Source organism: Harpia harpyja, chromosome 13 (assembly GCF_026419915.1).
Source record: "Harpia harpyja isolate bHarHar1 chromosome 13, bHarHar1 primary haplotype, whole genome shotgun sequence".
NCBI classification, from domain to species: Eukaryota; Metazoa; Chordata; class Aves; order Accipitriformes; family Accipitridae; genus Harpia; species Harpia harpyja.
The window spans coordinates 22,994,440-23,006,338 of NC_068952.1; the positions used below are offsets into that span (position 1 = coordinate 22,994,440).

General features: G+C 41.6%; 1 protein-coding gene across 1 annotated transcript in view; it reads left to right on the forward strand.

Annotated features, from left to right (window-relative positions):
* Positions 1–10,022, forward strand: part of KCNK17 (potassium two pore domain channel subfamily K member 17) — a 42,070-nt gene extending 32,048 nt beyond the window's left edge. Inside the window, exons 3-5 of the mRNA XM_052806644.1 lie at positions 2,816–2,982; positions 3,548–3,716; positions 6,745–10,022. Of these exons, the coding sequence (XP_052662604.1) occupies positions 2,816–2,982; positions 3,548–3,716; positions 6,745–7,040 (632 nt within the window). The 3' untranslated portion in view covers positions 7,041–10,022. The remainder of the gene's footprint in view (positions 1–2,815; positions 2,983–3,547; positions 3,717–6,744) is intronic.
* Positions 10,023–11,899: the final 1,877 nt, after the last annotated feature.

An 11,899-nucleotide genomic window follows, 5' to 3' on the forward strand; every position in this document is an offset into this window, starting at 1 on the left:
AAACAAAGCTGAATTTACTTAATATGTGTAACAGAAGCACATGAGTTGAAGCATGTGGAGATGAACATTTGGAAATAAGACCACTTGTTTTGCTGCTTCTAAGGAAGATTAAGTTACGTTGCACTTTATTTCAAAATGAGGGAAGCTATACAGGCAGTTATTTAATCTAGCTGCCTCAGTGAAAATGCTTACGCTCTGACCTTTATGTAGTTTTTGGTGAGCATCCCTCAGTGTCTCTTGGCACAGGTGCATACCAGGTGACATCCCAGTAGCAGGCTTATGAGGGATGTGACACAGCTGCCAGTGTAGTTTGTCTTGGTCTTTGAACTTGGTTCAGATCTTCTAATGTATAAGACACCGGTTATCCTCATTCCATTTACTGAAGAGGGTAAGTCCCAATTACCCATTCCTGCTTGAGTTTTGTAACAATTGAGGTTTATATACAAGTAGGTTGGCATCTCCTTGTCTAGTCCAAAGGCAAGGGTGTGTCATCAGCCAGACATAAATTGCCAGCCACTTTGCATAATCTAAAGTCTCCTGGGCTGTTTGATCAAACTTTGTATCCTGTGTAAAAAACTACTGGGACGTGGCTTTTTGGCATATTTACAGCAACTACTCACCAAGTCTTCAGGAAATCGTCTTGAGCTGCTGAGCCCAAGGGAAAAGGGAGCCAGATAAATTATATGCAAAGCAGATGTAGTGTTTGGTGTGCTGGGCTTACTGTACACATTGGACCTTCTTACATTATTGAATTTGCTGCTCTAAATTACATGTAATGTACAGCTTAACCTTAGATGCTCTCCAGTCAGCACTATGTAGGGTCCCCAAAATCCTGAAGGCTGCTGTGCTTCACAGAGTGGGCTGAGATCGTGGACATTTCTTTCTCTCTTATCTGATGTTTTTCTTCGGGGACTGGATAACCTGGAAAGCTGTGGGAAAAAGAACTGCCCAAGGCATTACATAGTCTTTTTAAACTTGATATAGAAGGGGAAGAAGGAAAAAAAAGTAAACAAAAAACCTTGGGAATGACTGACCATAAATGTATGTGACTCATGTTCAGACTCCAGCCTTACAGTAAGCGTAGGAATTAAGCACTGGAATTAAGGCTGCTCTACAGTCTTAGTTTAGCCACTTTGACTGTGTCTCAAAACAACCTCTAGCTATGTAACGGCATCCCATTTTTTCTGGGAGATGCTCTTCCCCCTCCCAGGGACAGGCTGCTGGGGCCATTGTTTTGGAGGTATATTGTATGTTACCACATACATTAAACCCAGGGGCTCACAAGTCATTCAAGCCTAAAATTGTTGAGGGAAAGTCCTCCAGATAGTAAAATTTTGAATTTGTGGGGGTAAGAGTGAGATGAAAAGACAGCCTATATAAATACTGTGAAATTGTTTGCTGCCAGACCTTTTTCTGGGGGTAGTTTGTCAGTGCATGTGCACAATTAACTGTTTGCAGAGTTGTCGGCGGTGAGAGATTTTGTCAGCACAAAAGTTGGCACTGAACGCCTAGATATCCCAAGCTCAGAGTTGCACACCTTTCTACCTTGTTGGTCGGTGGCTTACTGCAGCAAGTGTGGGACAGAGGTTAGTGAAGAAATGGGTACTCCATCTAGTCAACCATGGATATTTGCACTCTTACTTATGTACAGAGCCCAGCCTTTAGACTTCTCCCTCCTGAGGGCTGCTCACTTGCCCTGGGGCTACATTGCCTACAAGCGTGGTAGCAAGGTGTCAGTGGTGGGAGCACCTCTGTGCTTGCACTGCGTCAACAGTTGGTTGTCGCTGGGACGGGGTATCATTATTTGTGGTGAAAAGATAAGCTTTGCCAGGTTATGTCCATCTTGTATATGGACAAATCTCTAATGAGTGGAAGTGATTTTGAAATGTAGTCAAGGCTATAGGTCTTTGACTGGCTAAGTCACTGTTGAAATGCTTGTCATGTGCTAGTCCTTCCCCTGTTTTAAAAACATCCTGTGAAATAAGCCAAAGTTAAATCTGACTTCCCTGTGGCATAAACCACTTGAAATTACAGAAGTGCAAGTCTGCAAATTTACAGGACATTTTCAAAAGAAAATGTGGGGAATAAAGACAAATATTGCAGCAGTGATGTTGAAGCCATGATGATGTAAGTATACAAGCAAGGCTGTGCTTGCAGGGCAGTACCTTTTATTAGACCAGTTTATATGATTAGAAGAAAAAGGTAAAATTTCAAACATTTTTTTTCTTTAGGTCTGAAATTGAAGCATTTTATTCAGGTTAAATATAATTTCTCTGGGTTTATTGACTCTAGGCAAATTTTTTGACAATTTAAGCTTAAGGTGTATTTGGTTCTTGTGGTGCAAGAGGAGTATAAGCAAAGAGGAAGTGTTAAGTTCAGTAGTCCTGTGGGACAAAGGTAGAAAAAGCTTGTTGTTATAATTAAAACACTATTGTTGTGATTCAGAGACCATCTGATATCCATGCAGGATCATTTACCAGCAAACCCCATGCCAACAATGCCTACAAAGACTTAACTAAACGGAAGTTTTGCATTTACGTCAGATTCCAGCCAGGACAGTGGGTAGGGGAGAGGAAATTCACTGGTAAATGGAAAAGGAACTAAACAAAATTGGCAGGGAAAGAAATGTTATTTTCCAGCCTACAATAGGATATGACAAACAATGGATGTAGCTTACAGTTATTTATGAAAAAGGTCCTTTTGGAGCAATGACCTTCTCATCTAACTTTTCTAGAAGATGGAGGTTCACCCCTCCAGGGGAGGAGGGCAAGCAGAGAATATGTTCGATTTAACACCTCATTCCTTCCCTGCCTAGGCTATGGGAACCTGAGCCCCAGCACTGCGGCTGGTCGAATCTTCTGCATCTTGTTTGCACTCTTTGGAATCCCCTTGAACCTTGTAGTCCTGAACGAAATTGGGCAGCTAATGCTGCTGGGGGTTCAGCATTGTGCCCGTTGCCTAGAAGAGGTGTTTCACAAACAGGTAAGCAATATGGACAGATATGCCTCACCCTGAAGTTCAGGAAAGAAAAGACAGAAATGGCATTGTCTGGTATTTGGGATCCTCTGACTAACAAGGACAGCCTGCCTACCTATTTGGCCAAAAAGACAATAATACTCAGGAATAACTGGAAGCAAATAAATTTAGTTTATGACAGCCCTGTGAGGTATCAGATAAGGTTGTTTATTAATTGAGGGAACTTCTGTGATGAATGGCTTCCCCTACAGCAACAGAAGTGCCAGAGCCTCAGAGTGATGCACAGTCCTAGAATATCTGGTCTGTTTATCATCAGTCATAGTTAGAATTGCATGTGTATGTTACATGGGAACATTGTGGAATAGGCTTTAAACTGGCATGAATTTAGGACTCGCGAAGGTGATGCCCAGTTTGTGTTGACTGGGAGAGCCACACTGTTTATTCTAGTGGAATGTCATGAATGTTTGTGTGGTTTTTATGGAGTGCAGCATCATCTTCAACCAGAAACTGAGCTGGGCTTTCCCTGCCACCCTTCTTGTGACAGTCTCTTCCTTTTTTTCTGTTTTACTAGAAAAAAGCTTCCCTCCTGATTAAGACCTGTGCACTGGTAACTGGCTTGTTATTGTTCCTCCTGCTACCTCCCTTGTTGTTCTCTGACAAAGAAGGCTGGTCTTATGAAGAAGGCTTCTACTATTCCTTCATTACCATCAGCACTATAGGGTTTGGAGATTATGTGATTGGTGAGTACTTCACATTTCATTGCTTTCACCTACTAAACATCAAAGCCAAATGTGTGGTATATGAAGCTCCCAACTTGGCTGTTTTAAACCACTAGCAATCCACAGACCTGGTGATAAATATGTTGTGGTAGGCATTTGACAGGTTGGAGAAGACATGATTTCTGAGATAGTAATGCTACCTGTGGAAGAGCAAAGAAATTGTTTCCCAGTCAATGAGTAATCTTCCAGCATTCAGGTGATCTGTCCCTTGAATGACTACAACACCAGACTGGAGTGCTATGTTTTTAACCACAGCAGTCGCTGATGGTGTGCTTGGTGTGCTCCAGTGCATCGTCAGTGACTAGTTTTAAGCAGATGCTACTCTGCATCATCGTTAACGGACAGTGACCATTTCCTCTGTCAAACCCCCAGAGAACTGCTTTCTAAAAGGCAGCTTAAGTCACTTAGGTGTAGACTGTCAGGCACCAGGCACAGCCTAGTTTTGGTTGCCAAAACCCTTTGCCAGAGGAAATGGGTTTGGACCCATGCCCGATGCATTTGCTGAAACACAGGACACACCTTTTTGATAAAGACTTTCTCATTAAAAACAGATTGATTATAGAAACACATGCACCCTTGAATCCCTGGGAGACAGAAAGACTAAACCATCTTATTACAGATCCTTTATTTTCTGTTCTTCGTAGTGCTTGCTTGATGCTTGGACAACTTAATGGGGGTTACCTTAGGACTTGTCTATAATGCATCAAAGTTATGACTAGAGCTTGTGTAGGCATGCTTAAATGAGCTGGAATCAAGTTAGCTTGGGTAAGGGTAGCCAGATGGAGCTTAACAAAAGCTAGCCAGTTCAGCATTTTCCTACGCTGATTTTATAGATGATGCTGAACTCTGTGCTGTGGCAGCTTTACTTTTCTCAGTTTCTGATAACTAATTTTGAAGCTCTTCACTAGTATACCTCCCACTTCCAGGCATACCTTCACCTGTGTGGTACCTTTGTAACAGGCATACCACCATAGATACACTAGGTTCAGTATGGGAATATGTCAGTGACCTGTGGTATATAGAAGCAAACCATTTTGGCCTTACAATTGTGTGTTTGTGGTTTATGTCTCAACATAAAAATAATCAGGGTCAGGGCATGGGTTCAAGTGACTGTCACTATTTTGTGACTGTTATGCTGTTTCCCCACTAGTGTGATCCGTGGCGCTGTTCTGGACCAGGTAAATTCTGGGGGATATCACGTGCCAGGAGTGGTGCTTGATGTTCACTTTGGACGCAGCTGCTCTGTTTTGGGGGAAATATACGCCAGGCTATGGCACTTGGATTTGAAGTCACAGAGAGGTCCCTAGTCTGTTTTATTTAGTAATGTTGATGTAGCTTCTCTTACTGGCCCCGAAATCTGTTAATTTACAAACTCAGTAAGCTGTTCTATTGCACACAGGGTGCCATGTAGGTCCTAAACTGCTTCTGATCTTATCCCTGAGACTGTACTTATCGGATGGTCTCTGTGGATAAAGCATTCTCCTTGGAAGCCTCAAATAGCCCTTCCCTCTTGTTTTCATTTATTGTTTAGAAGCAAACAATTTTTAACCTTTGAGTTTAGCATCGGTGAAAGGTGCTTGTTTGAAGGATGAATATAATACTCTTCCTGGTTGAAGTTCACCTTGATGTAGAAAGCTAGCCTGAAGAGTAGTTACCACAGAAGTGGTTGGTAGCTCCCAAATATTTACCAGTGGCTTAGTGACAACCTCAAAATGTCTTGTGGTCCCATTATACTGAAAACACATACAATGTGTATTATGTAATTAATAATACCAAGTAAACAGATGTAAAGGATTGGCTGTTTAATATGTCTCCACTGACCAGTTACTACTTATCACAGTCTTGTAGACAGTAACAGTTCATGGACCACTATTTGGGAACTGCTAGTCTGTGCAGGTAATCACAGGACAGTATTCCTACATACAACCAGTCGCAGATGATAAATACCTAAACACCTGCCTTTATGGAAGTCCCATTTCAACCCAGCCCTATGTGTACCTTTCATTGGAACATGGTGTGGAGAGTGGCCTCCAAGTTCATGGAGGTACCACCTCAGACATATTAACTCCTCACACTCTGTCCTGAAAGTATCAGGTGTTCTGTAGTATCTGCTGTGCTGTAGGTATTCAGTTACAAAGTGACAAACCTTCCTAAGGTAAGAAAACTAAATAATAAGACCTGAGAAGCAGTAGAGAAAAAGCCTATGCAAAAAATTTGCTGCCACTGATGTGTATCCTGTACGTTACCTGTGTTTGTAAGGGTACCCCAGCCTGCTTTACAGATACAGCCTGGTCACTTCATAGGGCTGAACTAATTCCTTTGCTTTGCCTGTTATTATTATTAATGTTACTACTGGCACTAAGCATGTAGAAGCCACTTTGCAGTAAACAGACCTGTGTGTTTGTGTGTGGAAGCACAACCAAAAATACAGCTTTGCTCCAAAGGGATCACAAAGTACCTAGCTGAGCAACCGGACAGAGGTGGCATAATTTCAAGCTGTCTTCTAAGGCTTGGTTGTTCTTAGGGATTTTAGGACTGCTCAGGCCCCTTCCCTCCCACTCTTAGAGACTAACTCACTCACTTATATCTGACTTAACAAGATATATGCACCACTACATAAAACCCCTCTGCCTGCAGGGGACCCCTGTTACATACTAATACAATATTGTGATGCTGAGTGGCAAGTAGAGAAATGAAACTGTACACTTAAATGTGAATAATTTCACTTTGACACAGATTTAATTTGGGATTTATTTTTCTTTCTTACGGGTAATCTTCAGAATTCCTAGGGAGTTCTAGGCTGTTGCTCACACGTCATAAAACATACCTGCTTACAACATCTGTTCACATGCTAAGTAGATGGCATACCTGTTTTATATAGAAATCATTAATATTAGGTCATATTTCCACTGTCTTTGCTTTACATGTGATGTCTCCTTTGAAGCACTCTTGATCCAATCGAGAAATGTTTTGGGTGATTCTCTTGTAGGGATGAACCCACACCACACCTATCCAGGCTGGTACAAGAATGTAATCTTTCTGTGGATCCTCTTTGGGATGGCCTGGCTAGCACTGGTTATCAAATTTTGCATCAACTTTCTAGAGAGCTCCAGTGACTTCTGTCAGTGCAACAAGAAGAGCACAGAGATGGCAGAAGACTTAATGGATGGCAACAAAAATAGTATGACAGGACTTCATGATGTGGAGATCTGCAATGACAAAGACACAAAACCAAAAGGACCAGATGAATCTCACACCTACACAGCTCCTACAGAAGCACTCTAGGGAAGAAACATATCCTTGGTGTCTCTTGGGTTTTAGTGCACCAGAGATGCACCACTTAGAAATGTGGGAATGGAGCTGCCCTGATGTTCACATGGGTGAAAGCTTGCTTATTGAACTTGAAATGCTTCTGTTCTGAATTAAGCGATGTCAACAAAATGTTTCATTTGCAGCACCACCAAGAATTACCAACAGGACTCTTAGCCAAAAGTAGATTTACAGAGATATTACCTACCCTCCCACCTCAATATATGAGGTAAACTTTGATATCTGTGCACAACACTAGCTGTTGTCCTTTTCTTTCCATTGAAAGTTCTTGTAGCCTCTGATTGTAAGCACGGCATTTTGCAAATACCACAACTAGAAAAGCAAGTGCCATTTAATGCTGGAAACAAATTGCATGCTGCTAGAGGACTTAATGAAAAGCACTAATCTCATCTGGCAGTCACTGCAAAGGTGCTCCATTACCTATATGCTTGTGCTTGCCAAAGGTGGTAACATGCTTTTGCTCTCTGATCATTAGTACATGGATGGCAATGAGCAGAGGTTGTAAAGGTGCCTAATAGGAACAAATAATTCAATTTTTTAAAAGAAATTTCTACATCAGAGGTCCACTAATATTAAAAGAGACTAGGTAGATAAGCTATTCCTTACTCCAGAACTTATGTAGGCTCATCCCATGTGAAGTATTACATGGACCAAATGTCATCAGCTAAATGTGATGGTTCATTTGGATAGATTTTTATTTTGCCACATCTTGAAAGCCAGAAAAGGAGGACTAGAGGCAGTTTTAAGCACCAGTGGTTCCAACATTATCCCGTGGCCAATGTTAATAAGGGCTACTTTAATCTAGAAACAGACTGAAGTGTCTTCAACTGTGATCAAGACATGCTATTCTGATGAACTTCTCATGTCATATAGGTACAACTATCTTTTGATCTGTGGAACGCCAGACCTGCTTATTTGGCCTTTGTGTCAATCCTGAAACAGAACTGGTTTTTTTTAATTCCATTAAATTCTCAGAAATCTTTTGATAAATTATGCCATTTATAAAGGCCCAACAGAGTCTAACCCCTGCTGCCATTTATATACCCATATCTAATCTTCTCATTTTCTTATTCCTGTTGTGCTGCTTGCATCCTAGAGCATTAATTTTGAAAACTTGACCATAGTACTAAACCAGAACAAAGCATTTGGGTGAACCTTCAGCTGCTGTGTTGGACCAAGATTCCACATGGACGGTGGAGAAAAGACTGAAAACACAGTCTGTTGGAGTGCAGGACTCTGGAATTAGAAATATCCATAGCTGGATTCACAGAAATGCAGAAAGTGAAAAGTTTACAGTCTTCAGAAACACAAGTTCTGGAACATGCATTGTGGAAAAAAGTATTTCCAGAGTAGGCCAGTCTGAGTGTTGATGTATAGTGGAGCTGATTACAGGAGAAAATGCAGGAAAGGAATCTGCTGGATGAAATTTAGTCTGTCAGCCTTTTGTCAGCCTTTTCATCATTGGCCTTTTGCCAACTCCATAGTAATAAATTATCTCTCAAATACTGTTTCAGTGGGCAGCAGAGATAAGAAAGGGAGGTAGTGGAAATCTCAGGTCGTAGTTGGGAAACTGATGCAAAATAAATACATTTCAATTTTTGAACATTGGGTAACTTCTTTAACAGCCTTTAGCACAAACTTTTCTGTTTCTTCTATGTTTTGTGTTATTTTTGCTGATGGATACACTATAGGTTTTACTAAAGTTTATAATGGGCTAGCCTACAATAAGACCAAAGTGAATTTCTTTAAACCTAAGTGAATTACAATTCCACAGCATAAAATTGGTGCATTTTTATGCGTATCCTTTGCACTTTCTTTCAGGTGCAAAACTTAATAAATATAACTGTATTGTAAAATCTGGATGCCCAGAAGGTAGTAGGAGTTTCTACTGTCAAAGCATGGGAATGACTATGCTAAATCTATTTCAACTTTAACTTGAAATGTCACAGGTTCTGGGAATTTCTACCAGCTCTGCTCTTTGAGAAGGTTTAGCTTGAGAAGAGTTTCTTCTTTTCAATTTGAATGTCTATTATATTAATCACATCTAATTCATATTCCCAGGTATTTGTAGTTTGTGGATGAGGTTTTCAAAAGTGCCTTAGAGGTTTGGGCACCCTGGTCCCACTGAAGTGCAAACATAGCTGCATGCCTTAGGAGAGCTAATATATACTTCCGAAAGCTAAAAGGAAGAGGAGCTCTAGGAGTAGTCCTGAAAAAAGGAAAAACTAGTAGTTCTTCATAGGTCTCGGTGCTTCCACTGTATGTGAGGGTTCAGCCACAAACCTAAGCATGTGGCTGGGTCTCAAGGTGACTCAATATCTGTCCCAGCAATCCTTGCTTATTCACCTCGTGCCGCAGCTGTGCTCTTGTATTACCCAGCAGCTCACCACCAGCGGAGTCCTGCCACTAACTGTCTGATACAGCATACTTTACGGGAGGCAAATCTGAACTGCTTGCAAGCCACATGTAGCTCCAAAGCTGCAAGTTGCCTGCTTGGGTCTTGGATCACCTAAAAAAATATGAAATAAGTGAGTCAAATACCATCTCTGCCTGGGTTCTCTGACTCCAAATTAGCATGTTGTCACTTATGAATACTCTTTTATTGACAGTTCCACAGCTAGCTTTTGATGTGGATGATAAATATTATTGTATCTAAGTCCTCACGAATGGCTGTGCCTCTATTCTTTCTGTTCTTTATAAAGCTGTGTTGTGGTTAAATGACATGGATGAATTTGTTTCCAGAGGGATGAGAAGAAAGTGGAGTTTTGCAACATCACAAAAACATCATCACCGATGTGTCTACTCTACCAAAATATGAAAGGTTATCTGCTCAAGGGTAAAATAAAGAAAACAAAAGCATGGTGCTGTTATCATTCTTGTCACAGCTGACTTGCAGTCTTCTGTAATCTGCATTGGAAAATTACAGATGCTCCTTGATTGGTTTGTTTTTTTTTTTTAAATAATGTCTCTTCCTGTTCAGATAAGTGTGCAGTTTCCATTAGTGATTTTGGGTTAGTATTTCACTGCTCTTATTCTTCACAAGTTAATTCTTCCCTGTTACCCTGTTTTCTTCCTTGGGAGGAGTAGGGGCTGGAAACAGGTTCAGTTAGTAAGGGTAGTTGTAAATATTTATGTAACATCACTGTCCAGAGGCCTTTTCACAATCACATAGAGCATAATGTGCTTCTGACCTTTATACAGTTTCCCTGGAAATCAATCCCTTAAAGCAAGAAAATAGGCCTCTCTCTAGCTCCCCTACTCCAAGGACAAGTCCTGGCTTCAGCCTCAGTGTTTCTCATGCTGGCTTTTTCAGCTAGTGCAAAAGAGATGTTTACCCCTTGGGGAGAGATATGTCCAGAAATATGTAATAAGATGCTACAGCAACATAGTACAGACTGCTCAGAACTGCACAGTCTTTAATAGTCTAGTTGACTACAGTATTTTAGGATCCCTAGACTAGAAAAAAAAAAAGCCCCATGATGGTCTCCAAGTCAAAAAAATCCAGGATGACATTTTTCTCACAGTGGTTGGCTGATGAGATCTTAACTTGCAACTGATATCTTATTGCACAACTGATATCCTAGCTCAGTTTAGAGCTGGGACTGTTTAGCCTACGAAAGAGAAGGCTCAGGGGGATCTCATCAATGTATATAAATTCCTACAGGGAGGGTGTAAAGAGGATTGAGCCAGGCTTTTTTCAGTAGTGCCCTGTGACAGGACAAGAGGCAATGGGCACAAGCTGAAACACAGAAGGTTCCTCCTAAACACCAGGAAACACTTTTTCACAGTGCGGATGACTTGAGCACTGGTACAGGTTGCTGTCCTGGTTTCAGCTGGGATAGAGTTAACTGTCTTCCTAGTAGCTGGTACAGCACTATGTTTTGAGTTCAGTATGCGAAGAATGTTGATAACACTGATGGTTTCAGTTGTTGCTCAGTAGTGTTTAGACTAAAGTCAAGGATTTTTCAGCTTCTCATGCCCAGCCAGCGAGAAAGCTGGAGGGGCACAAGAAGTTGGCACAGGACACAGCCAGGGCACCTGACCCAAACTGGCCAACGGGGTATTCCATACCATGTGACGTCCCATCTAGTATAGGAACTGGGAAGGGGGGGTGGGGAATCACCGCTCGGGGGACTGGCTGGGTGTCAGTCGGCGGGTGGTGAGCAATTGCACTGCGCATCATTTGTACGTTCCAATCCTTTCATTATTACTGTTGTCATTTTATTAGTGTTATCATTATTAGTTTCTTCTTTTCTGTTCTATTAAACCGTTCTTATCTCAACCCAGGGGTTTTGCTTCTTTTCCCGATTTTCTCCCCCATCCCACTGGGTGGGGGGGAGTGAGTGAGCGGCTGCGTGGTGTTTAGTTGCTGGCTGGGGTTAAACCACGACTGTTGCCCAGGGAGGTGATGGAGTCTCCATCCTTGGAGATATTCAAAAGCCATCTGGACACAGTTCTGGGCAAGTGTCTCTAGGTGACCCTGCTTGAGCAGGGGAGTTTGAGCAGATGACCTCCAGAGGTCCCTTCCAACCTTAACCATTCTGTGATTCTGTGTTTCAAGGTCAAGCCATTCTCCTCCTCATAGTCCATAGTCCACAGCCTGCCACTCTCTCCAAACTATCTCCATTAACATTCAGGTTGCATGCTCAGCAGGCCTGGTAAACCTGATTCTTCCCAGGAAGAAATGAATCTTTCCAGTCTGAGTGAGCTTGATGGGATGGTCTATTTCTGTATGTTTTTCATAAAAACTTACAGAATTTTCATTTATCTATGCAGATATCAACCAAGATTTAGATTCTATTGTACTGGACAAT